Here is a 27,486-nt window from a genome sequence, read left to right as displayed (position 1 = left end):
AAACCGCTCCGACGCGGGCCTAGCCCCTCAAGGTGAGGGCTTGGCACCTAAAGGTGCGGAGAATTTCGCACCTAAAGGTGCGGAGAATTCCGCACCTTTGGGGCGGCCTGACGCCGGACTGATCCGCGCCGTTTTTGGCGCAGGGTAGCGGACATTGCGCCGTTTGCGGAGAATCCCGCCCCTGATCTCAGCTCGGCCAGCCCTTGTACAAACCATGTTCATCTGGGCAAGAGAGAGGAAAACCTCAATCCCATACCCAGTCCATTAGCAGAGAGAGAGCCCTCCATCCCCACTGTCCAATGCATGATAATCATAGAGAATGGTATCATAGTGGTTATGTTACTATTTTTCCAGAGTTTTCTATTATTAAGCATAGACATGGGGCCAAATCCCACCAGATCAGCTGGGGAACCAAAATTCAGTCAACTTAATAAATCTGGGTTAGCCCCAATAATGGGGTCTATAAAACCTCATCAAACCTATCTGGTTCATTTAGGGAAGGAAATCTGCCACACTTTCCTGGTCTGGCCTACATGTGACTCCAGACCCACAGCAATGCGGTTGACTTTTTACTGCGCTCTGAAATGGCCCAGCAAGCCACTCATTGTATCAAAAAAAAACCTGCTATGAAAATCTATAATCTGCAAGGGATGCAGCTATTCACGCCCACCACCACCTTCTCAAAGGCAGTTAGCGAGAGCAATAAATTCTGTATTTGCCAGTGATCTGTCCCTAGGCCCTCAAGATAAAGTGGTTGACCCACCTCGTTTCCCATCAGAGTGTGGTGGTCCTTATCCTCCTTGTCTGAGGTAGGATTTGAGCACCTGCTCCATGAGTGTGTAAGGCCAGTCACATCGAGACACATTTTTACTGCCTTCAACAAAATCTGGACAGTGTGAGGCTGAGGTGAGGGTGAGATTCTGCTCTGATCCTTTGGTGAGATTGGGGGAAAGCCGCCCAGACTGTCAGTCTCCTGTTACTGTACGGGTGGAAGTTTCTGTTCACTGACTCCAGCTGGCTCTGGAACAACACCTTTGTGCTCAGCTCTGGGTAAAGCTTCATCAATTTCAGAAGCAGGAGGATAACTGAGAGATGAGGAAGCGGGTAGGCTGGTGTGTGTGCGGCACTGGCCATTGTAACCACTGAGCGTTTAGGTTATTCATTTCCCTTACAGCGCGTGCGGGACAGGCTGCACGTTGCCCTGGCTATTAGCCCGGCTGGATCAAAATTCCGCCTGCGGTGTCGGATGAACCCCTCATTGGTTAACTGTTCCACCATGGACTGGTATGACAGGTGGCCAAAGGAGGCCCTGCTCAGAGTGGCTAACACTTACTTCACTCAAGAGGATTTTGAAGAGGTATGTGCTATTCTTGCCTGTAGTGGCAGAGACCCACAATCAAATTAGTAATAGTGATAATAATATTTATTATTGTCACAAGTAGGCTTACATTAACACTGCAATGAAGTTACTGTGCAAATCCCCTCGTCGCCACATTCCGGCGCCTGTTCGGGTCACAGAGGGAGAATTCAGAATGTCCAATTCACCTAACAGCACGTCTTTCGGGACTTGTGGGAGGAAACCGGAGCACCCGGAGGAAACCCACGCAGACACTGGGAGAACGTGCAGATTCCGCACAGACAGTGACCCAAGCCGGGAATTGAACTCTATTACCCACTTTACAGGTGTGGTGCAATAGAGAACTAAAGTATGTTTAAAACAAAAACAATGTTTATTCTATGAATCCAGTTGACATTTTTATACACACACAGTGAACACCTTAGCAACTATCAACTCATATACACCCCCCAAAAAATACAGTACTCTATAAATAACCCTTAATCTTTTCTTGCAACATCCCTCTTCAACACAGACAAATTATCTACCGAGCGCAGTTATCACTTTTAAATTAGCAATAATTTGAAGACATTCCTTTCATACAAAAGAAATCAGAATTACACCTTGTTTCTCTGGATGCAGCTCCCAATCTGCAATATGAAACTAAACACACCAAGTAGCTGCCAGCCAAAGCGCCAGCCCAGCTCCACCCACACTCTGACATCGCTGCAGCTATTTGATAAACCCCATTTCTTAAAGGTACATCCACTACAGCTATTTGATAAACCCCATTTCTTAAAGGTACTCTCACATGACACAATGGCATCGAGTGCCCACAATAGGAAACCCCATTGGCCAGCTACTGGTACGGAGGATCCCACTGCTGGCGGGGGCACGTCGCACCAGGCAATAGATACGGCGGGATGGAGATACCTGGCCAATTACTTTTATGAACAACAATATAATTAAATATGCAGCAAATGTAACAGGTTAACTACTATCCAATTCCTAAACTCCCCTCTCCTCCCAGTTAAACTTGTCCCATCCTCTTATAATATTAATAATCTTTATTGTCACAAGCAGGCTCACATTAACACTGCAATGAAGTTACTGTGAAAAGCCCCTAGTAGCCACATTCTGGCACCTATTCAGGGACACAGAGGGAGAATTCAGAATGTCCAAATTACCTAACAGCACCTCTTTTGGGACTTGTGGGAGAAAACCAGAGCACCCGGAGGAAACCCACGCAGACAAGGGGAGAACATGCAGACTCCGCACAGACAGTGACCCAACCGGGAATAGAATCTGGGACCCTGGAGCTGTGAAGCAACAGTGCTAACCACTCTGCTACTGTGCCGCCTCTACGTGCTGGGTCCTCATGGTGTATTGTCTTCAGGTTAGAGGGACCACGCTCCTGCTATTGATATCCTTGGTCACTTACATCCACATTTGCCTTGTTAGATGTGCTATCATCTTCCTCCCGGCCTTACCTAGATGCATAGAAAATAGGAGCAGGAGGAGGCCTTTTGGCCATTCGAGCCTGCTCCGCCATTCATCACGATCGTGGCTGATCATCCAGCTCAATAGCCAAATCCTGCTGTTCCCTCAAGTGCTATCTCCAGCTGGCTCTTGAATATATTCGAAGTTTTAGCATCAACTACCTCCTTTGGTAATGAATTCCGCAGGCTTACCTTGGGAGAATGTATCTCACTGCCGATGGTATTGCAGGTCCTCCCGGTAAGAATGAGAGACCTGGAGATCAGGAATGGAGAGGGGACATTTCTGTCTCTCCAGATGCTGCAGTGTTAACAATCCAAGTGCCAATGAGCCCTTGTGTGGTGGTATGTATTAGGGGTAATACGGTACACCATGAATGCCGAGGAGCCATTGGAGGACAGATGCTGGATCCCGATTGGATCCGCCGCCTACTGGGATCCACCCAGATAGGCGGGGTATAAGAACCTGGGTTAATCCCCGCAGCTGCATTCTGTGACTGAGCTGCTGGGGAACGAGTCTGAAAAAGTCTGCTCAATAAAGCCTCGATTGAAGTTCTTTACGTCTCGCCTCGTGTGTGATCGATGGTGCTACACCTTGTCACCCAGGTCATGGATAATCCCTAAAATCTGAAATCCTTCCTTTGACAGTATTGTCAGATCATTGCACTTCCCTTTGTTTGGGAAACCTGGAAGCAGGATGATAATGTTCAGGGAAAGAGCCTCAGCACTGTTTGTTCCGGCAGCATTCATGTCCCCAATCCACTGCAGATCCATTATTTCTCGAGGGAAATTCTGCCCGTTAACTGTTTCTCTCCCCAGATGTTGCCTGGCCTACTGAATATTTCCAGCATTGTATCTTTTTATTTCAAACTTCCAGCCTCCGAGGATTTTTTCATTGATGTTTACTGTTTATCGTTTCAGTCATTGACGGAGAACATGGCCAAGGCTTGTGTGAACATTCACAACAGTGTGTCTGCAGCGGCTGGGCAGTTCTGGCAGCAAATGAGGAGATATTATTACGTCACGCCCAGCAAGTACTTCGAGCTGATACATGGCTTCTCCAAACTGCTCCGAAAAAAGAGGATAGGTATTATGGACTCAAGGTAAAGCTGCATTTTGACACGATGGGCGTCATTCTCCGACCCCCCGCCGGGTTGGAGAATCGCTGGGGGTTGCCGTGAATCCCGCCCCCGCCGGTTGCCGAATTCTCCGGTACCGGATATTCGGCGGGGGCGGGAATCGGGCCGCGCCGGTTGGCGGGCCCCCCCGCTGGATTCTCCGGCCCGGATGGGCCGAAGTCCCGCCGATAAATTGCTTGTCCCGCCGGCGTGGATTAAACCACCTTTTGAACGGCGGGACAAGGCGGCGTGGGCGGGCTCCGGGGTCCTGGAGGGGGCGCGGGGCGATCTGGCCCCGGGGGGTGCCCCTACGGTGGCTTGGCCCGCGATCGGGGCCCACCGATCCGCGGGCGGGCCTGTGTCGTGGGGGCACTCTTTCCCTTCCGCCTCCGCCACGGTCTCCACCATGGCGGAGGCGGAAGAGACTAGCTTTGGGGAGAATTTCGCCCCCTATCATTAAAACGTCGAGGCATTGGCACTGAGTTACCTAACGTGAGCAGCTGTCAGAAGCACTGAGTTAGCCTGAGTAACAGCACAATCATAACAGATTTGTTCTCTTAATTGTGTCTGACTGGAGGTGAAATCACCAAAGTCTCTTGGAAGGAACTTCATTGCATTTTTCATTCCAAGTGCCATCTTGCAATGTTCGAATCTTTTTGATGTATTTTGAAGTTAGAAAGGGATGAATATTCTGGGCTATGGAGTTGTTCTGAGAAGCATCATTGTCAGCTCTGCCCCTCTTTGCTGTTTCCTCAGAAACCGCTTTGCTAACGGGCTGCTGAAACTCTCAGAGGCCAGCTCCATGGTTGGAGTGATGCAGGACGAATTAAAGCCGCTGGGTCCACAGATAGAAGAGAAAACCAAGGTATGATTAAATTAACAGCCATATACTCATCAAAGTAAATCGAGGTGTTTTGTAGAAGAATCATTTAGATCTGAAAGGTTAACTCCCTTTCTCTCTCCACAGATGCTGCCAGACCTGCTGAGTTTATCCAGCACTGTCCATTTTTATTTCAGAATTCCAGCATCCATCCACAGTATTTTGCTTACGGTCTGCATACAGACCACAGATATAATTGTTAAAAGCCTTCAGTTACATGGAAAAACTGGGAAAGCTGGGATTGTGCTCCTTAAAACAGGAGAAATTAAATAGAGGTGTTCAAAATCATGTAATGTTCTTATTTATTTATTTATTGCCATAAAGTGTGAAGCACAAGGCCCAATATTAAAACCAAGAACATGAGTAGCAACATCAGACAAGACATATCACCAGGAGCCTCTGATCTCTTGGGAGAGCCCCAGGTACTGTTAAGCAAGGTCCACTGTTGTGTCAGGAGGAAGCCACTGGGTCGTTCGAGCCTCCTCCGCCATTCATTATGATCATGGCTGATGTTCCAACTCAATAGCCTCATCCCCCATTTACTATGATCCCCTTCACCCAAAGTGGTATATCCAACTGCATCTTGAGCAAGAACATCCTTCCTCAGACAAGAAGACCAAACTTTCACACATTGGCGGGATTCTCCGTTACGCCGGCAGTCCATTCATGCCGAGGGATTTCCCGACGGCGTGGGGCTGCCCGCACTGAGAACCCCCATTAGCCAGCTAGCGGGACGGAGAATCCCGCTGCCGGCCGGCAGGACGGAGAATCCCGCTGCCGGCCGGTTGGACGGAAAATCCCGCTGCCGGCTGGCGGGAAGGAGAATCCCGCTGCCGGCTTCCGGGACGGAGAATCCCGCTGCCGGCCGGTTGGACGGAAAATCCCGCTGCCGGCTGGCGGGAAGGAGAATCCCGCTGCCGGCTGGCCGGACGGAGAATCCCGCTGCCGGCCGGATGGACGGAGAATCCCGCTGCCGGCTGGCCGGACGGAGAATCCCGCTGCCGGCCGGCGGGACGGAGAATCCCGCTGCCGGCCGGAGGGACGGAGAATCCTGCTGCCGGCTGGCGGGACGGAGAACCCCGCTGCCGGCTTCCGGGACGGAGAATCCCGCGTCCGGGACGGAGAATCCCGCTGCCGGCTTCCGGGACGGAGAATCCCACTGCCGGCTGACACGAAGGAGAATCCCGCTGCTGGCTGGCGGGACGGAGAATCCCGCTGCCGGCTGGCGGGACGGAGAATCCAGCTGCCGGCTGGCGGGACGGAGAATCCCGCTGCCGGCTGGCGGGACGGAGAATCCCGCTGCCGGCTTCCGGGACGGAGAATCCCGCTGCCGGCCGGTTGGACGGAGAATCCCGCTGCCGGCTTCCGGGACTGAGAATCCCGCTGCCGGCTGACACGAAGGAGAATCCCGCTGCCGGCTTCCGGGACGGAGAATCCCGCTGCCGGCTGGCGGGACGGAGAATCCCGCGGCAGGACGGAGAATCCCGCTGCCGGCCGGCGGGACGGAGAATCCCGCTGCCGGCTTCCGGGACGAAGAATCCCGCTGCCGGCCGGTTGGACGGAGAATCCCGCTGCCGGCCGGCGGGACGGAGAATCCCGCTGCCGGCCGGCGGGACGGAGAATCCCGCTGCCGGCTGGCGGGACGGAGAATCCCGCTGCCGACTTCCGGGACGGAGAATCCCGCTGCCGGCTTCCGGGACGGAGAATCCCGCTGCCGGCCGGAGGGACGGAGAATCCTGCTGCCGGCCGGCGGGACGGAGAATCCCACTGCCGGCTTCCGGGACGGAGAATCCCGCTGCCGGCTGGAGGGACGGAGAATCCCGCTGCCGGCTGGAGGGACGGAGAATCCCGCTGCCGGCCGGAGGGACGGAGAGTCCCGCTGCCGGCCGGAGGGACGGAGAGTCCCGCTGCCGGCCGGAGGGACGGAGAATCCCGCTGCCGGCCGGAGGGACGGAGAATCCCGCTGCCGGCCGGAGGGACGGAGAATCCCGCTGCCGGCCGGAGGGACGGAGAATCCCGCTGCCGGCCGGCGGGACGGAGAATCCCGCTGGCGGGACGGTGAATCCCGCTGCCGGCTGGCGGGACGGAGAATCCCGCTGCCGGCTGGCGGGACGGAGAATCCCGCTGCCGGCCGGTTGGACGGAGAATCCCGCTGCCGGCTTCCGGGACGGAGAATCCCGCTGCCGGCCGGCGGGACGGAGAATCCCGCTGCCGGCCGGCGGGACGGAGAATCCCGCTGCCGGCCGGAGGGACGGAGAATCCCGCTGCCGGCCGGAGGGACGGAGAATCCCGCTGCCGTCTGGCGGGACGGAGAATCCCGCTGCCGGCCGGAGGGACGGAGAATCCCGCTGCCGGCCGGAGGGACGGAGAATCCCGCTGCCGGCCGGAGGGACGGAGAATCCCGCTGCCGGCCGGAGGGACGGAGAATCCCGCTGCCGGCTGGCGGGACGGAGAATCCCGCTGCCGGCTGGCGGGACGGAGAATCCCGCTGCCGGCTGGCGGGACGGAGAATCCCGCTGCCGGCTGGCGGGACGGAGAATCCCGCTGCCGGCCGGTTGGACGGAGAATCCCGCTGCCGGCTTCCGGGACGGAGAATCCCGCTGCCGGCCGGAGGGACGGAGAATCCCGCTGCCGGCTGGCGGGACGGAGAATCCCGCTGCCGGCCGTAGGGACGGAGAATCCCGCTACCGGCTGGCGGGACGGAGAATCCCGCTGCCGGCCGTAGGGACGGAGAATCCCGCTGCCGGCTGGAGGGACGGAGAATCCCGCTGCCGGCCGGAGGGACGGAGAATCCCGCTGCCGGCCGGCGGGACGGAGAATCCTGCTGCCGGCTTCTGGGACGGAGAATCCTGCTGCCGGCTGGCGGGACGGAGAATCCTGCTGCCGGCTTCTGGGACGGAGAATCCTGCTGCCGGACGGAGGGACGGAGAATCCCGCTGCCGGCTTCCGGGACGGAGAATCCCGCTGCCGGACGGAGGGACGGAGAATCCCGCTGCCGGCCGGAGGGACGGAGAATCCCGCTGCCGGCTGGCGGGACGGAGAATCCCGCTGCCGGCCGGTTGGACGGAGAATCCCGCTGCCGGCTGGCGGGAAGGAGAATCCCGCTGCCGGCTTCCGGGACGGAGAATCCCGCTGCCGGCCGGTTGGACGGAAAATCCCGCTGCCGGCTGGCGGGAAGGAGAATCCCGCTGCCGGCTGGCCGGACGGAGAATCCCGCTGCCGGCCGGATGGACGGAGAATCCCGCTGCCGGCTGGCCGGACGGAGAATCCCGCTGCCGGCCGGCGGGACGGAGAATCCCGCTGCCGGCCGGAGGGACGGAGAATCCTGCTGCCGGCTGGCGGGACGGAGAACCCCGCTGCCGGCTTCCGGGACGGAGAATCCCGCGTCCGGGACGGAGAATCCCGCTGCCGGCTTCCGGGACGGAGAATCCCACTGCCGGCTGACACGAAGGAGAATCCCGCTGCTGGCTGGCGGGACGGAGAATCCCGCTGCCGGCTGGCGGGACGGAGAATCCAGCTGCCGGCTGGCGGGACGGAGAATCCCGCTGCCGGCTGGCGGGACGGAGAATCCCGCTGCCGGCTTCCGGGACGGAGAATCCCGCTGCCGGCCGGTTGGACGGAGAATCCCGCTGCCGGCTTCCGGGACTGAGAATCCCGCTGCCGGCTGACACGAAGGAGAATCCCGCTGCCGGCTTCCGGGACGGAGAATCCCGCTGCCGGCTGGCGGGACGGAGAATCCCGCGGCAGGACGGAGAATCCCGCTGCCGGCCGGCGGGACGGAGAATCCCGCTGCCGGCTTCCGGGACGAAGAATCCCGCTGCCGGCCGGTTGGACGGAGAATCCCGCTGCCGGCCGGCGGGACGGAGAATCCCGCTGCCGGCCGGCGGGACGGAGAATCCCGCTGCCGGCTGGCGGGACGGAGAATCCCGCTGCCGACTTCCGGGACGGAGAATCCCGCTGCCGGCTTCCGGGACGGAGAATCCCGCTGCCGGCCGGAGGGACGGAGAATCCTGCTGCCGGCCGGCGGGACGGAGAATCCCACTGCCGGCTTCCGGGACGGAGAATCCCGCTGCCGGCTGGAGGGACGGAGAATCCCGCTGCCGGCTGGAGGGACGGAGAATCCCGCTGCCGGCCGGAGGGACGGAGAGTCCCGCTGCCGGCCGGAGGGACGGAGAGTCCCGCTGCCGGCCGGAGGGACGGAGAATCCCGCTGCCGGCCGGAGGGACGGAGAATCCCGCTGCCGGCCGGAGGGACGGAGAATCCCGCTGCCGGCCGGAGGGACGGAGAATCCCGCTGCCGGCCGGCGGGACGGAGAATCCCGCTGGCGGGACGGTGAATCCCGCTGCCGGCTGGCGGGACGGAGAATCCCGCTGCCGGCTGGCGGGACGGAGAATCCCGCTGCCGGCCGGTTGGACGGAGAATCCCGCTGCCGGCTTCCGGGACGGAGAATCCCGCTGCCGGCCGGCGGGACGGAGAATCCCGCTGCCGGCCGGCGGGACGGAGAATCCCGCTGCCGGCCGGAGGGACGGAGAATCCCGCTGCCGGCCGGAGGGACGGAGAATCCCGCTGCCGTCTGGCGGGACGGAGAATCCCGCTGCCGGCCGGAGGGACGGAGAATCCCGCTGCCGGCCGGAGGGACGGAGAATCCCGCTGCCGGCCGGAGGGACGGAGAATCCCGCTGCCGGCCGGAGGGACGGAGAATCCCGCTGCCGGCTGGCGGGACGGAGAATCCCGCTGCCGGCTGGCGGGACGGAGAATCCCGCTGCCGGCTGGCGGGACGGAGAATCCCGCTGCCGGCCGGTTGGACGGAGAATCCCGCTGCCGGCTTCCGGGACGGAGAATCCCGCTGCCGGCCGGAGGGACGGAGAATCCCGCTGCCGGCTGGCGGGACGGAGAATCCCGCTGCCGGCCGTAGGGACGGAGAATCCCGCTACCGGCTGGCGGGACGGAGAATCCCGCTGCCGGCCGTAGGGACGGAGAATCCCGCTGCCGGCTGGAGGGACGGAGAATCCCGCTGCCGGCCGGAGGGACGGAGAATCCCGCTGCCGGCTGGCGGGACGGAGAATCCTGCTGCCGGCTTCTGGGACGGAGAATCCTGCTGCCGGCTGGCGGGACGGAGAATCCTGCTGCCGGCTTCTGGGACGGAGAATCCTGCTGCCGGACGGAGGGACGGAGAATCCCGCTGCCGGCTTCCGGGACGGAGAATCCCGCTGCCGGACGGAGGGACGGAGAATCCCGCTGCCGGCCGGAGGGACGGAGAATCCCGCTGCCGGCTGGCGGGACGGAGAATCCCGCTGCCGGCCGGTTGGACGGAGAATCCCGCTGCCGGCTGACACGAAGGAGAATCCCGCTGCCGGCGGGACGGAGAATCCCGCTGCCGGCCGGTTGGACGGAGAATCCCGCTGCCGGCCGGAGGGACGGAGAATCCCGCTGCCGGCTGGCGGGACGGAGAATCCCGCTGCCGGCCGGAGGGACGGAGAATCCCGCTGCCGGCTTCCGGGACAGAGATTCCCGCTGCCGGCTGACACGAAGGAAAATCCCGCTGCCGGCCGTAGGGACGGAGAATCCCGCTGCCGGACGTAGGGACGGAGAATCCCGCTGCCGGCCGTAGGGACGGAGAATCCCGCTGCCGGCGGGACAGAGAATCCCGCTGCCGGCTTCCGGGACAGAGAATCCCGCCTCCGGCCGGCGGGACGGAGAATCCCACTGCCGGCTGGCGGGACGGAGAATCCCGCTGCCGGCCGGCGGGACGGAGAATCCCGCTGCCGGCTTCCGGGAATGAGAATCCGCTGCCGGCTGGCGGGACGGAGAATCCCGCTGCCGGCAGGCGGGACGGAGAATCCCGCTGCCGGCTGGCCGGACGGAGAATCCCGCTGCCGGCCGGATGGACGGAGAATCCCGCTGCCGGCCGGAGGGACGGAGAATCCCGCTGCCGGCTTCCGGGACGGAGAATCCGCTGCCGGCTGGCGGGACGGAGAATCCCGCTGCCGGCAGGCGGGACGGAGAATCCCGCTGCCGGCTGGCCGGACGGAGAATCCCGCTGCCGGCCGGATGGACGGAGAATCCCGCTGCCGGCTGGCGGGACGGAGAATCCCGCTGCCGGCTGGCGGGACGGAGAATCCCGCTGCCGGCCGGCGGGACGGAGAATCCCGCTGCCGGCGGGACGGAGAATCCCGCCTCCGGCCGGCGGGACGGAGAATCCCGCCGCCGGCTGGCGGGACGGAGAATCCCGCTGCCGGCCGATTGGACGGAGAATCCCGCTGCCGGCCAGTGGGAGGAGAATCCCGCAGCCGGCCGGAGGGACGGAGAATCCCGCTGCCGGCTTCCGGGACGGAGAATCCCGCTGCCGGCCAGTGGGAGGAGAATCCCGCTGCCGGCCGATTGGACGGAGAATCCCGCTGCCGGCCAGTGGGAGGAGAATCCCGCAGCCGGCTTCCGGGACGGAGAATCCCGCTGCCGGCCGGAGGGACGGAGAATCCCGCTGCCGGCTTCCGGGACGGAGAATCCCGCTGCCGGCCAGTGGGAGGAGAATCCCGCTGCCGGCCGGAGGGACGGAGAATCCCGCTGCCGGCCGGAGGGACGGAGAATCCCGCTGCCGGCCGGAGGGACGGAGAATCCCGCTGCCGGCCGGAGGGACGGAGAATCCCGCTGCCGGCGGGACAGAGAATCCCGCTGCCGGCTTCCGGGACAGAGAATCCCGCGTCCGGGACGGAGAATCCCGCTGCCGGCTTCCGGGACGGAGAATCCCACTGCCGGCTGACACGAAGGAGAATCCCGCTGCTGGCTGGCGGGACGGAGAATCCCGCTGCCGGCTGGCGGGACGGAGAATCCAGCTGCCGGCTGGCGGGACGGAGAATCCCGCTGCCGGCTGGCGGGACGGAGAATCCCGCTGCCGGCTTCCGGGACGGAGAATCCCGCTGCCGGCCGGAGGGACGGAGAATCCCGCTGCCGGCCGGAGGGACGGAGAATCCCGCTGCCGGCCGGAGGGACGGAAAATCCCGCTGCCGGCCGGAGGGACGGAGAATCCCGCTGCCGGCCGGAGGGACGGAGAATCCCGCTGCCGGCTGGCGGGACGGAGAATCCCGCTGCCGGCTGGCGGGAAGGAGAATCCCGCTGCCGGCTTCCGGGACGGAGAATCCGCTGCCAGCTGGCCGGACGGAGAATCCCGCTGCCGGCTGACACGAAGGAGAATCCCGCTGCCGGCCGGTGGGAGGAGAATCCCGCTGCCGGCTTCCGGGACGGAGAATCCCGCTGCCGGCCGGAGGGACGGAGAATCCCGCAGCCGGCCGGAGGGACGGAGAATCCCGCTGCCGGCTTCCGGGACGGAGAATCCCGCTGCCGGCCGGAGGGACGGAGAATCCCGCTGCCGGCTTCCGGGACGGAGAATCCCGCTGCCGGCCAGTGGGAGGAGAATCCCGCTGCCGGCCGGAGGGACGGAGAATCCCGCTGCCGGCCGGAGGGACGGAGAATCCCGCTGCCGGCCGGAGGGACGGAGAATCCCGCTGCCGGCCGGAGGGACGGAGAATCCCGCTGCCGGCGGGACAGAGAATCCCGCTGCCGGCTTCCGGGACAGAGAATCCCGCGTCCGGGACGGAGAATCCCGCTGCCGGCTTCCGGGACGGAGAATCCCACTGCCGGCTGACACGAAGGAGAATCCCGCTGCCGGCCAGTGGGAGGAGAATCCCGCTGCCGGCCGGAGGGACGGAGAATCCCGCTGCCGGCCGGAGGGACGGAGAATCCCGCTGCCGGCCGGAGGGACGGAGAATCCCGCTGCCGGCCGGAGGGACGGAGAATCCCGCTGCTGGCGGGACGGAGAATCCCGCTGCCGGCCAGTTGGACGGAGAATCCTGCTGCCGGCTTCCGGGACGGAGAATCCCGCCTCCGGCCGGCGGGACGGAGAATCCCGCTGCCGGCCAGCGGGACGGAGAATCCCGCTGCCGGCCGGCGGGACGGAGAATCCCGCTGCCGGCTTCCGGGACGGAGAATCCCGCTGCCGGCTGGCGGGACGGAGAATCCCGCTGCCCGCCGGAGGGACGGAGAATCCCGCTGCCGGCCGGAGGGACGGAGAATCCCGCTGCCGGCCGGAGGGACGGAGAATCCCGCGGCCGGCCGGAGGGACGGAGAATCCCGCTGCCGGCTGACACGAAGGAGAATCCCGCTGCCGGCCGGAGGAACGGAGAATCCCGCTGCCGGCTTCTGGGACGGAGAATCCCGCTGCCGGCTGGCGGGACGGAGAATCCCGCTGCCGGCTTCCGGGACGGAGAATCCCGCTGCCGGCTTCCGGGACGGAGAATCCCGCTGCCGGCCGGAGGGACGGAGAATCCCGCTGCCGGCTTCCGGGACGGAGAATCCCGCTGCCGGCTTCCGGGACGGAGAATCCCGCTGCCGGCTGACACGAAGGAGAATCCCGCTGCCGGCCATAGGGACGGAGAATCCCGCTGCCGGCTGGCGGGACGGAGAATCCCGCTGCCGGCTTCCAGGACGGAGAATCCCGCTGCCGGCTTCCGGGACGGAGAATCCCGCTGCCGGCTGGCCGGGACGGAGAATCCCGCTGCCGGCTTCCGGGACGGAGAATCCCGCTGCCGGCTGACACGAAGGAGAATCCCGCTGCCGGCCATAGGGACGGAGAATCCCGCTGCCGGCCGGATGGACGGAGAAACCCGCTGCCGGCTGGCCGGACGGAGAATCCCGCTGCCGGCTGGCGGGACGGAGAATCCCGCTGCCGGCCGTAGGGACGGAGAATCCCGCTGCCGGCTGGCCGGACGGAGAATCCCGCTGCCGGCCGGTTGGACGGAGAATCCCGCTGCCGGCTTCCGGGACGGAGAATCCCGCTGCCGGCTTCCGGGACGGAGAATCCCGCTGCCCGCTGACACGAAGGAGAATCCCGCTGCCGGCCGGAGGGACGGAGAATCCCGCTGCCGGCTTCCAGGATGGAGAATCCCGCTGCCGGCTGGCGGGACGGAGAATCCCGCTGCTGGCGGGACGGAGAATCCCGCTGCCGGCTGGCGGGACGGAGAATCCCGCTGCTGGCGGGACGGAGAATCCCGCTGCCGGCTTCCGGGACGGAGAATCCCGCTGCCGGCCGGTTGGACGGAGAATCCCGCTGCCGGCTGGCGGGACGGAGAATCCCGCTGCCGGCCGATTGGACGGAGAATCCCGCTGCCGGCTGGCGGGACGGAGAATCCCGCTGCCGGCTGACACGAAGGAGAATCCCGCTGCCGGCCAGTGGGACGGAGAATCCCGCTGCCGGCTGGCGGGACGGAGAATCCCGCTGCCGGCCGGTGGGAGGAGAATCCCGCTGCCGGCTTCCGGGACGGAGAATCCCGCTGCCGGCCGGTGGGAGGAGAATCCCGCTGCCGGCCGGAGGGACGGAGAATCCCGCTGCCGGCCGGAGGGACGGAGAATCCCGCTGCCGGCCGGAGGGACGGAGAATCCCGCTGCCGGCCGGAGGGACGGAGAATCCCGCTGCCGGCCGGAGGGACGGAGATTCCCGCTGGAGGGACGGAGAATCCAGCTGCCGGCCGGAGGGACGGAGAATCCCGCTGCCGGCCGGAGGGACGGAGAATCCCGCTGCCGGCCGGAGGGACGGAGAATCCCGCTGCCGGCCGGAGGGACGGAGAATCCCGCTGCCGGCCGGAGGGACGGAGAATCCCGCTGCCGGCCGGAGGGACGGAGAATCCCGCTGCCGGCCGGAGGGACGGAGAATCCCGCTGCCGGCCGGAGGGACGGAGAATCCCGCTGCCGGCGGGACGGAGAATCCCGCTGCCGGCCGGCGGGACGGAGAATCCCGCTGCCGGCCGGCGGGACGGAGAATCCCGCTGCCGGCTTCCGGGACGGAGAATCCCACTGCCCGCCGGCGGGACGGAGAATCCCGCTGCCGGCCGGCGGGACGGAGAATCCCGCTGCCGGCCGGCGGGACGGAGAATCCCGCTGCCGGCCGGCGGGACGGAGAATCCCGCTGCCGGCCGGCGGGACGGAGAATCCCGCTGCCGGCCGGCGGGACGGAGAATCCCGCTGCCGGCCGGCGGGACGGAGAATCCCGCTGCCGGCCGGCGGGACGGAGAATCCCGCTGCCGGCCGGCGGGACGGAGAATCCCCCTGCCGGCCGGCGGGACGGAGAATCCCGCTGCCGGCCGGCGGGACGGAGAATCCCGCTGCCGGCTTCCGGGACGGAGAATCCCGCTGCCGGCCGGTGGGACGGAGAATCCCGCTGCCGGCCGGAGGGACGGAGAATCCCGCTGCCGGCCGGCGGGACGGAGAATCCCGCTGCCGGCTGACACGAAGGAGAATCCCGCTGCCGGCTTCCGGGACGGAGAATCCCGCTGCCCGCCGGCGGGACGGAGAATCCCGCTGCCGGCTGACACGAAGGAGAATCCCGCTGCCGGCCGGCGGGACGGAGAATCCCGCTGCCGGCCGGCGGGACGGAGAATCCCGCTGCCGGCCGGCGGGACGGAGAATCCCGCTGCCGGCCGGCGGGACGGAGAATCCCGCTGCCGGCCGGCGGGACGGAGAATCCCGCTGCCGGCCGGCGGGACGGAGAATCCCGCTGCCGGCCGGCGGGACGGAGAATCCCGCTGCCGGCCGGCGGGACGGAGAATCCCGCTGCCGGCCGGAGGGACGGAGCATCCCGCTGCCGGCTGGCCGGACGGAGAATCCCGCTGCCGGGACGGAGAATCCCGCTGCCGGCTGGAGGGACGGAGCATCCCGCTGCCGGCTGGCGGGACGGAGAATCCCGCTGCCGGCTGGCGGGACGGAGAATCCCGCTGCCGGGACGGAGAATCCCGCTGCCGGCTGGAGGGACGGAGCATCCCGCTGCCGGCTGGCGGGACAGTGAATCCCGCTGGCGGGACGGAGAATCCCGCTGCCGGCCGGCGGGACGGAGAATCCCGCTGCCGGCTTCCGGGACGGAGAATCCCGCTGCCGGCTGGCGGGACGGAGAATCCCGCTGGCGGGACGGAGAATCCCGCTGCCGGCTGGAGGGACGGAGCATCCCGCTGCCGGCTGGCGGGACGGAGAATCCCGCTGGCGGGACGGAGAATCCCGCTGCCGGCTGACACGAAGGAGAATCCCGCTGGCGGGACGGAGAATCCCGCTGCTGGCTGGCGGGACGGAGAATCCCGCTGCCGGCTGACACGAAGGAGAATCCCGCTGCCAGCGGGACGGAGAATCCCGCTGCCGGCTGACACGAAGGAGAATCCCGCTGCCGGCTGGCGGGACGGAGAATCCCGCTGCCGGCTGGCGGGACGGAGAATCCCGCTGCCGGCTGGCGGGACGGAGAATCCCGCTGCCGGCCGGAGGGACGGAGAATCCCGCTGCCGGCCGGCGGGACGGAGAATCCCGCTGCCGGCCGGAGGGACGGAGAATCCCGCTGCCGGCTGGCGGGACGGAGAATCCCGCTGCCGGCTGGCGGGACGGAGAATCCCGCTGCCGGCCGGCGGGACGGAGAATCCCGCTGCCGGCCGGCGGGATGGAGAATCCCGCTGCCGCCCGGCGGGACGGAGAATCCCGCTGCAGGCTGGCGGGACGGAGAATCCCGCTGCCGGCTGGCGGGACGGAGAATCCCGCTGCCGGCTGGCGGGACGGAGAATCCCGCTTCCGTCCGGATGGACGGAGTATCCCGCTGCCGGCTGGCGGGACGGAGAATCCCGCTGCCGGCCGGAGGGACGGAGAATCCCGCTGCCGGCTGGCGGGACGGAGAATCCCGCTGCCGGCTGGCGGGACGGAGAATCCCGCTGCCGGCTGGCGGGACGGAGAATCCCGCTGCCGGCTGGCGGGACGGAGAATCCCGCTGCCGGCCGGCGGGACGGAGAATCCCGCTGCCGGCTGGCGGGACGGAGTATCCCGCTGCCGGCCGGCGGGACGGAGAATCCCGCTGGCGGGAAGGAGAATCCCGCTGCCGGCTGGCGGGACGGAGCATCCCGCTGGCGGGACGGAGAATCCCGCTGGCGGGACGGAGAATCCCGCTGGCGGGACGGAGAATCCCGCTGCCGGCTGGAGGGACGGAGCATCCCGCTGCCGGCTGGAGGGACGGAGCATCCCGCTGCCGGCTGGCGGGACGGAGAATCCCGCTGGCGGGACGGAGAATCCCGCTGGCGGGACGGAGAATCCCGCTGCCGGCTGGAGGGACGGAGCATCCCGCTGCCGGCTGGAGGGACGGAGCATCCCGCTGCCGGCTGGCGGGACGGAGAATCCCGCTGGCGGGACGGAGAATCCCGCTGCCGGCTGGAGGGACGGAGCATCCCGCTGCCGGCTGGCGGGACGGAGAATCCCGCTGGCGGGACGGAGAATCCCGCTGCCGGCTGGAGGGACGGAGCATCCCGCTGCCGGCTGGCGGGACGGAGAATCCCGCTGGCGGGACGGAGAATCCCGCTGCCGGCTGGAGGGACGGAGCATCCCGCTGCCGGCTGGCGGGACGGAGAATCCCGCTGGCGGGACGGAGAATCCCGCTGCCGGCTGGAGGGACGGAGCATCCCGCTGCCGGCTGGCGGGACGGAGAATCCTGCTGCCAGCCGGTGGAAGGAGAATCCCGACCTACATTCCAGGTGTGGCTGAACCAAGGTCATTGCGATCCTCAGAAAAGAGATCCCTGTCTGGAATCTAGATAGCAGTCCAGATAGTGGCAGCAAAAAAAAATGACTGTTGTAACACTTAGCTAGAAGCACCACATGTTCATTCCTAGCTCAAATATGTAACCCCTCAGATCTATTAGCTGCAAACCATTCATTCATTTCTGGTAATTGGCTGTGATTGACAACTTTCACAAACTAACTGTTAGCCTTGCTTCTTTCATCTTCTTCTATAAGTGCTGTAACCACAATGTATACAAACATCAACCACACCAAAGAGGGTTAAGTGCATTCCAATCATGCCCTTCACGCTGGAGTGATTTTGAAGTGTTGAGCTGGGAATTGACAACACAGCTGTTCCCTTTCCATGGTTGTTAAGAAGGCGTACGGTGTGTTAGCTTTTATTGGTAGAGGGATTGAGTTTCGGAGCCATGAGGTCATGTTGCATCTGTACAAAACTCTGGTGCGGCCACATTTGGAGTATTGCGTGCAATTCTGGTCGCCGCATTATAGGAAGGATGTGGAAGCATTGGAAAGGGTGCAGAGGAGATTTACCAGAATGTTGCCTGGTATGGAGGGAAGATCTTATGAGGAAAGGCTGAGGGACTTGAGGCTGTTTTCGTTAGAGAGACGAAGGTTAAGAGGTGACTTAATTGAGGCATACAAGATGATCAAAGGATTGGATAGGGTGGACAGTGAGAGCCTTTGTCCTCGGGTGGTGATGTCTAGCACGAGGGGACATAGCTTTAAATTGAGGAGAGATAGATATAGGACAGATGTCAGAGGTAGGTTCTTTACTCAGAGAGTAGTAAGGGCGTGGAATGCCCTGCCTGTAACAGTAGTGGAGTCGCCAACACTAAGGGCATTTAAATGGTAATTGGATAGACATATGGATGATAAGGGAATAGTGTAGATGGGCTTTAGAGCGGTTTCACAGGTCGGCGCAACATCGAGGGGCCTGTACTGCGCTGTAATGTTCTATGAGTAGACAGGTGGTGCTTCAAGGTAAGTGTTACAATAGTCATTTTTTCACTGCCTCTATTTTGACTGCTCTCTAGCTTCCAAATTTTCCCAGAACGCCCAATTCTCTGCCGCATCGGGGACCCTGCTATGGGCGGTGGGTAGTGGAGAATTTAGCCCACTAACTTGTAAAAGGTTTTTAAAGTTTAGAGAATTTAAAAGGTGTTACAATAAGTGAAGGCCAGAGGGGTAGGATGAATGGCCAACTGGCAGGTTGTGCATTTACCAACATTATGAACAAGAATCAGCATTTACCACTCTGGTTTGAACTACCTCACTTTCAAACAGAATGGGCAGATTCTTACCATCTTTTTTCAAAGTGTCAAGCTCAGACTGAAAACTGTGTGTAAGTCTCCAGTTACACACACCAGCTTTCACTCCTGATCTTAAGCCTCTTTAAAAACGGGACGGGATTTAATCATCACTCTGGAGGGACAGGGCCTTATAGAGCCGGCTCCACAGAGATCGTGGCTCCATCTTTAGCCCCGTTTCCCCATTCTTTCCAGAATCCCAGCCTGCATTGCTGTTCACTCTGACAACCATCGCGGGCTATATAATATAGAAAATTCTATCATTTTATGATCATTCATTCCTGAAGGGTTTATTTTATTAATTAGCCGAATCTCATTACATAATATTTCATCTAAAATAGCCTGTTCTCTCGTCAGTTTCTCAACTTACTGTTCCAGAACACCATCCCCAACACACTCCAAAAGCCTGTCCTCCACAGCATTAGTACTCATTAGGTACCAACCCTTGGAAAAACTACCCTACCTAGGCCCAATACCCTGCCCTATTCCTGCAACCCCACCCTAAGGGGCAATTGAGCATGGCCAATTCTGCACATCTTTGGACTGTGGGAGGAAACAGGAGCACCCAGAGGAAATCCACGCAGACACTTGGAGAACGTGTAAACTCCGCACAATCACCCCAGGTGGGAATTGAACCCGGGTCTCTGGCACTGTGAGGCAGCAGTGCTAACCACTGTGTCACTGTGCTAAATTGAAGAGAAAACCGAGACTTTGGAAACAAATTATGCCTTGAACCTCTTTCATTCACCAGCTCTTGAGTGCAAGATGAAGCAACAAGTCAGGGGCGAAATTCCCCCCAAACTGCGCGATGTCCGCCAATCAAGCGGCGCCAATCAGACGGGCATCGCGCCGCCCCAAAGGTGCGGAATGCTCCGCATCTTTGGGGGCCGAGCCCCAACATTGAGGGGCTAGGCCGGCGCCGGAGGGATTTCCGCCCCGCCAGCTGGCGGAAACGGCCTTTGTTGCCCCGCCAGCTGGCGCGGAAATGACATGTCGGGGCGGCGCATGCGCGGGAGCGTCAGCGGCCGCTGACAGTTTCCCGCGCATGCGCAGTGGAGAGACTCTCTTCCGCCTCCGCCATGGTGGAGACCGTGGCGAAGGCGGAAGGAAAAGAGTGCCTCCAGGGCACAGGCCCGCCCGCGGATTGGTGGGTCCCGATCGCGGGCCAGGCCACCGTGGGGGCACCCCCCGGGGTCAGATCGCCCCGCGCCCCCCCCAGGACCCCGGAGCCCGCCCGCGCTGCCTTGTCCCGCCGGTAAATAGGTACTTTAATTTACGCCGGCGGGACAGGCAATTTATCGGCCGGACTTCGGCCCATGCGGGCCGGAGAATCCAGCGGGGGTGCCCGCCAACAGGTGCGGCCCGATTCCCGCCCCCGCCGAATATCCGGTACCGGAGACTTCGGCAACCGGCGGGGGCGGGATTCACGGCGGCCAACGGCCATTCTCCGACCCGCTGGGGGGGGGGGTCGGAGAATGACGCCCCAGATCTCTTCACAAGATGATATTTCAGCGTGTGGACTATTTTACTGTAGGTCCTTTTTGGGGCAGAGGCTGACACGTCACTTAATGAGGGGGAGCGGGGAGATGGGGGGGGGGGGTTTAGGATAAATTTTGAAAGGAAATATAGCAAATGATTCAGGGAAAAAGGCAGAGAAATGAACTGGGTGCACTGTGGAAAATGACAGCTTTTAAAGTCTGTAGATTGTAAGATTAAATTTTTTATTCATTTATGGGATGTGGGTGTCTGGGCCAGCATTTATTGCCCGTCAATTGAGTAGTTCGTTCGGCCATTTAAGAGTCAACCACACTGCTGTGGACCTGGAGTCATATGTAGGCCTGACCTGGTAAGACAGCAGAGTTCCTTCTCTGAACAACATTCGTGATTGGATTGGATTGGATTGGATTTGTTTATTGTCACGTGTACCGAGGTACAGTGAAAAGTATTTTTCTGCGAGCAGCTCAACAGATCATTAAGTACATGAGAAGAAAAGGGAATAAAAGAAAATACATAATAGGGCAACACAACATATACAATGTAACTACATAAGCACTGGCATCGGATGAAGCATACAAGGTGTAGTGTTAATGAAATCAGTCCATAAGAGGGTCATTTAGGAGTCTGGTAACAGCGGGGAAGAAGCTGTTTTTGAGTCTGTTTGTGCGTGTTCTCGGACTTCTGTATCTCCTGCCCGATGGAAGAAGTTGGAAGAGTGAGTAAGCCGGGTGGGAGGGATCTTTGATTATACTGCCCGCTTTCCCCAGGCAGCGGGAGGTGTAGATGGAGTCAATGGATGGGAGGCAGGTTTGTGTGATGGACTGGGCGGTGTTCACGACTCTCTGAAGTTTCTTGGGGTCCTGGGCCGAGCAGTTGCCATACCAGGCTGTGATGCAGCCCGTTAGGATGCTTTCTATGGTGCATCTGTAAAAGTTGGTCAGAGTCACTGTGGACATGCCGAATGTTCTTAGTTTCCTGAGGAAGTATAGGCGCTGTTGTGCTTTCTTTGTGGTAGCGTCGACGTGGATGGACCAGGACAGATTTTTGGAGATGTGCACCCCTAGGAATTTGAAACTGCCAACCACCTCCACCTCAGCCCTGTTGATGTATACAGTACTTTGCTTCCTGAAGTCAATTACCAGCTCTTTAGTTTTGCTGGCATTGAGGGACAGATTGTTGTCCCTACACCACTCCACTAGGTTCTCTATCTCCCTCCTGTATTCGGACTCATCGTTATTCGAGATCCGGCCCACTATGGTCGTATCGTCAGCAAACTTGTAGATGGAGTTGGAACCAAGTTTTGCCACGCAGTCGTGTGTGTACAGGGAGTAGAGTAGGGGGCTAAATACGCAGCCTTGCGGGGCGCCGGTGTTGAGGACTATTGTGGAGGAGGTGTTGTTGTTCATTCTTACTGATTGTGGTCTGTTGGTCAGAAAATCCAGGATCCAGTTGCAGAGTGGGGAGCCAAGTCCTAGGTTTTGGAGCTTTGATATGAACTAAACAATCAGCAATGGTTTCATATTATCATTCGACTTTTAATTTCAGATTTCTTTTGTTGAATTTAAATTTGACCCTCTGCCAGGGCGAGGTTCAAACCAGGGTCCACAGAGTATTACCCTGGGTTTCTGGATTACTAGTCTAGTGAGACCGCTACTACATCACCACTTCTCCTCGTGAGTGTTATGTTCTGAAGCAGATGTAATATTAACTTCCAAGAGGGAATTGGGTAAAAACTTGAAAGGAAAAATATTTTGGGATGCGAAGCCCCCCGGGCCTGACGGGTTATATCCAAGGATTCTATGGGAAACAAGAGATGAAATTTCAGAGCCGTTGGCAATGATCTTTTCGTCCTCACTGTCAACAGGGGTGGTACCAGGGGATTGGAGAGTGGCGAATGTCGTGCCCCTGTTCAAAAAAGGGAATAGGGATAACCCTGGGAATTACAGGCCAGTTAGTCTTACTTCGGTGGTAGGCAAAGTAATGGAAAGGTTACTGAGGGATAGGATTTCTGAGCATCTGGAAAGACACTGCTTGATTAGGGATAGTCAGCACGGATTTGTGAGGGGTAGGTCTTGCCTCACAAGTCTTATTGAATTCTTTGAGGAGGTGACCAAGCACGTGGATGAAGGTAAAGCAGTGGATGTAGTGTACATGGATTTTAGTAAGGCATTTGATAATGTTCCCCATGGTAGGCTTATGCAGAAAGCAAGGAGGCATGGGATAGTAGGAAATTTGGCCAGTTGGCTAACCGATAGAAGTCAGAGAGTGGTGGTGGATGGCAAATATTCAGCCTGGAGCTCAGTTACCAGTGGCGTACCGCAGGGATCAGTCCTGGGTCCTCTGCTGTTCGTGATTTTCATTAATGACTTGGTTGAGGGAGTTGAAGGATGTGCCAGTAAATTGGCAGACGATACGAAGATTGGTGGAGTTGTGGATAGTGAGGAGGGCTGTTGTCGGCTGCAAAGAGACATAGATAGGATGCAGAGCTGTGCTGAGAAGTGGCAGGTGGAGTTTAACTCTGAAAAGAGTGAGGTTGTCCATTTTGGAAGGACAAATATGAATGCGGAATATAGGGTTAACGGTAGGGTTCTTGGCAATGTGGAGGAGCAGACAGATCTTGGGGTCTATGTTAATAGATCTTTGAAAGTTGCCACTCAAGTGGACAGAGCTGTGAAGAAGGCCTATGGTGTGCTAGCGTTCATTAGCAGAGGGATTGAATTTAAGATCCGTGAGGTGATGATGCAGCTGTACAAAACCTTGGTACGGCCACATGTGGAGTACTGTGTGCAGTTCTGGTCGCCTCATTTTAGGAAGGATGTGGAAACTTTGGAAAAGGTGCAAAGGAGATTTACCAGGATTTTGCCTGGAATGGAGAGTAGGTCTTACGAGGAAAGGTTGAGGGTGCTCGGACTTTTCTCATTTGAATGGAGAAGGATGAGGGGAGACTTGGTAGAGGTTTATAAGATGATCAGGGGAATAGATAGAGTAGACAGTCAGAGACTATTTCCCCGGGTAGAACAAACCATTACAAGGGGACATAAATTTAAGGTGAATGGTGGAAGATATAGGGGGGATGTCAGAGGTAGGTTCTTTACCCAGAGAGTAGTGGGGGCACGGAATGCACTGCCTGTGGAAGTAGTTGAGTCGGAAACATTAGGGACCTTCAAGCAGCTATTGGATATGTACATGGATTACGGTAAAATGATGGGGTGTAGATTAATTTGTTCTTAATCTAGGACAAAGGTTCGGCACAACATCGTGGGCCGAAGGGCCTGTTCTGTGCTGTATTTTCTATGTTCTATGTTCTTAAGTGCAGGCACGAGTGACTAATTGGATTGCTCTCTCAAAGACCAACAGCCTGCTTCTGTGTTTATTATTCTCTCGAAAAGAAAAAGAGATTTCATAGACTCACAGAATCTCTACAGTTCAGAATGAGGCCATTCAGCCCATCGAGTCTGCACCCTACCTAGGCTCAATCCTTTCCCCGATTCCCGTAACCCAATAACCCCACCTAACCTTTTGGACACGAGGGGCCAATTTAGCATGACCAATCCACCCAACCTGCACCTCAAAGAGAAAATGCTGGAAAATCTGTAATGTTCTATGTTCTATCTCAGCAGGTCTGGCAGCATCTGCAGGGAGAGAAAAGAGCTAACGTTTCAAGTCCAGGTGACCCTTTTTCAAAGCTAAAAGATGGAGAAAGTGGGAAATATTTATACTGTGGAGTGAGAATGAAAGATGAGTCATAGCCGCAGAAACCCAGGGAAACCGGGTGCTAATGGCCACAGTAACCAAGGGGAAAGAGTGCTAATGGCAGTCCCCAGAGAGAATTAAAGGTGTGAAAGGCCAAACAGCAGAGAAACTCACATCAGAGGGTAAATTGTGACAGATGTAGATGTGGGGAAGGGGGAAGCAAAGGGGAGAAAGGGTAAGGAAAGGTGGATAAGATGCGGGGGGGGAGAGTTAAATATATATAAAGAAAGACAAGAGAGAAAGAAATGGTAAAAGATAGTTACAATGAAATGGAATGAAAACCAATGGGTCGAGGTGGGGTAGAGCGAATCATCTGAAGTTGTTGAATTCGATGTTGACAGCGGAAGGCTGGAGCGTGCCTGACCAGAAGATGAGATGTTGTTCCTCCAGTTTGCGTTGAGCTTCACTGGAACATTGCAGCAGGCCAAGAACAGACATGTGGGCACGGGAGCAGGGTCTGGTGTTAAAATGGCAAGCAACGGGAAGGTCAGGGTCCTGAATGCGCACAGATGGAAGGTGCTCAGCAAAGCGATCACCCAGTCTGCGTTCGGTCTCTCCGATGTAGAGGAGACCACATTGGGAACAGCGAATGCAATAGTAATAATAATCTTTCTAGTGTCACAATTAGGCTTACATTAACAATGCAATGAACTTACTGTGAAAATCCCTTAAGAACAAAGAACAATGTAGTACAGGCACAGGCCCTTCGGCCTTCCAAGCCTGTACCGGTCATGTTACCACCCTTGGCCAAAACCCTCAGCACTTCCTAGTGCCATATCCGTCTATACCCATTCTATCCTAGTTGTCACACTCAGCGCCTGTTCGGGTCACTGAGGAAGAATTCAGAAAGCCCAATTCATCTAACAAGCACATCTTTCGGGACTTGTGGGAGGAAACCCACACAGACATGGGGAGAATGTGCAAGCTGCACACAGTTACCCGAGGCCGGGATTAAACCCCGGTCCCTGGCGCTGAGGAAGCAGTGCTAACTACTGTGGAGTTCCACAGAATCAAAAATGTGAGAAAACAGCATGGAAATGATTGTAGGGAATAAAAAGGCTGCAAGTTCTGTCTCAGTTGTCTAATGCTCCAGTTCAAATCCAGCAGTCTCTGTCTGGCCAATACACCGCAGAAAGGAGATACTGGATACAGAGAAGGTCAAGGTCAGTTTCAGCAGGGTGGAACTGAAGTTAAAATGGCTTTAATGGGGACAGGTTGTACAGACTTGGATTGTCTTCCTTTGACAATAAAAGATTGTGGAGTTATGTATTTGAGAGATGTTATATGATGAAAGAAGCTTATAGATCGAGAGAAATTATTTCCTCTGTGAACAGGAACTCGGCTCCGAGGGATAATGCCAAACAACACTTTCCAACACAAAGACCAAAAGGTTCAGATAAGCCATGCTCTCACGGAATGATAGAATACGCTTGAGGGGCTGAATGGCCTCCTCCTCTTCCCATGTTCCTAGGGTTTGATTGACAGAAGTTTTTATTGTGACAGTGATCAAGGCAACATAAAGAAGCATGATGTAAGGTACAGGCTGGAGAACTGTGCAGAAGCAATTGGGGCTGGTTTAGCACACTGGGCTAAATCGCTGGCTTTTAAAGCATACCCAGGCAGTCCAGCAGCACGGTTCAATTCCCGTACCAGCCTCCCCGAACAGGCACCGGAATGTGGCGACTAGGGGCTTTTCACAGTAACTTCATTGAAGCCTACTCGTGACAATAAGCGATTTTCATTTCATTGACCAGACCATTCTTTCTGCAGGAGGTTGAAAAGCTAATGCAGAAACTTCAAGATGACACTGAGGCAGTGGAGGAGGTGCGAGCCATCGTGAAACAGGAAGAGGAGATCATGGCTGAAGAGACACAGATTGTGGAGGAATATGCTGAGGTAATGTTATAACACCAGTCAATCCTTTCCACATTAACCTGATCCCAACACAAGCTCTGAAGAATGAATCTATGTCCTGACTCAGATTGGTTGGCAGTTCTGGTTTGAAATATTCCTGAAAATGGAATCCATTTCACCACCTGCCGCTGTTCATGGAATTCCGTTTCATTCATGTCATTTATACCTGGTCCCAGTCTCTCAGTATCCCCAAGGTTCAGGCAGAGATTTGATTTTTTTTTGTTTTACAGTGAAATGAATAGCATGGTTTAGAAATCAGATAAAGAACTCCGAAGAACTGGAAGATATAGTAATCATTCACTGAAACTATGATGTTTCTGCCATTTCGACCACAATTAGAAATACTAAGTAATAATAACCTTTATTAGTGTCACAAGTAGATTTACATTGACACTGCAATGAAATTATTGTGAAAATCGTCACATTCCGGCGCCTGTTCGGATACACTGTCCAATTCACCTAACAGCACGTCTTTCGGGACTTGTGGGAGGAAACCGGAGCACCCGGAGGAAACCCACGCAGACACGGGGAGAACGTGCAGACTCCACACAGACAGTGACCCAAGTCGGGAATTGAACCGGGGACCCTGGAGCTGTGAAGCAACTGTGCTGCCTACTGTGCTACTGTGCTAACTAAAATCTTTTCACGCTCTCCCCCCCCCCCCCCCAGTTTTTCTTTCTCTCCCTCTATCAGTTTGTGTTTGTAGCACTCTCTCCCCAGCTTGTGCCTGACCTCCCTGCCCCACAGCAACACAAATCCTGCCCCCCCCCCCACACCCGGTAACAAGTAGGGCACCCCCCCCACCCCCACCACCACGGGATTTCTGGGATCACTCCACATTTCACGGGATCACTCCACACAGCATGCACAGGTGAGGGTGACTCGACCGCCCCAACATCCCCCTCCCCCTACCAGATCCGCCAACCTGATCTCTCCAACAGAGCCCCCCCCCCCAGAATAGTGACCCCCCCCCATTACAGAAACACCCCCAAAACAGAGACAACCCCTTCCCAATCAGTCACCCCTTCCTGGAAACTAAAGAGCAGCCCAGGCAGAAACAGCGGAAAAATCATTGCTTCTTCACTCACCTGTCCCTTAAATCTTCACTCACCTGTCCCTTAAATCTGCTGTCTCAGGCAGATGTCTGGAAATCAGCAGCTGTTACTTCATAGAAATCCAACACCACATGACAAGGCTTTAAACCCCTCAGATACTTTGAGCTGCAAGGCTTCTATTCACTGTCAAGGGCGGGTTTCTCTGATCCCCCGCTGGGTCAGAGAATCCCGCCCTGACGCCGGCTGCCGTATTCTCCGGCGCCTTTTTTCGGGCGAGGGCGGGATTCCTGCCACGCCGGTCAGGGGCCGTTAACAGCGGCACTTCTTCCTTCCACTCCGGCCCCTGTAGGGCTCCACTATGGCCGGCGCGGAGAAGAGAACCCCCCGCGCAGATCACGCCGGGCCAACGGCGCATGCGCGAACTCGCGCCATCCCTTCACCGCCGGCTGGAGCGCGCCAACCCCTCCGCCGTCCACCTACCTCCTGAAAATGCGTAGAAGTCCGCACTTTTTGGGGCTGTTGACGCCTGAGTGGTTGGCG

At 59.1% G+C, this 27,486-nt stretch overlaps 1 protein-coding gene across 1 annotated transcript in view; it reads left to right on the top strand.

The window, feature by feature from the left end:
* Window positions 1-27,486, top strand: part of LOC140411509 (dynein axonemal heavy chain 6-like) — a 1,703,852-nt gene that overhangs the window by 1,343,953 nt on the left and 332,413 nt on the right. The window contains exons 57-60 of the mRNA XM_072500595.1: window positions 1,175-1,357; window positions 3,754-3,935; window positions 4,707-4,815; window positions 25,748-25,873. Of these exons, the coding sequence (XP_072356696.1) occupies window positions 1,175-1,357; window positions 3,754-3,935; window positions 4,707-4,815; window positions 25,748-25,873 (600 nt within the window). The remainder of the gene's footprint in view (window positions 1-1,174; window positions 1,358-3,753; window positions 3,936-4,706; window positions 4,816-25,747; window positions 25,874-27,486) is intronic.

Source organism: Scyliorhinus torazame, chromosome 4 (genome assembly GCF_047496885.1).
Source record: "Scyliorhinus torazame isolate Kashiwa2021f chromosome 4, sScyTor2.1, whole genome shotgun sequence".
NCBI classification, from domain to species: Eukaryota; Metazoa; Chordata; class Chondrichthyes; order Carcharhiniformes; family Scyliorhinidae; genus Scyliorhinus; species Scyliorhinus torazame.
Note: the sequence above shows the minus strand (reverse complement) of the source record. Positions and strands in the feature narration are given on the sequence as shown.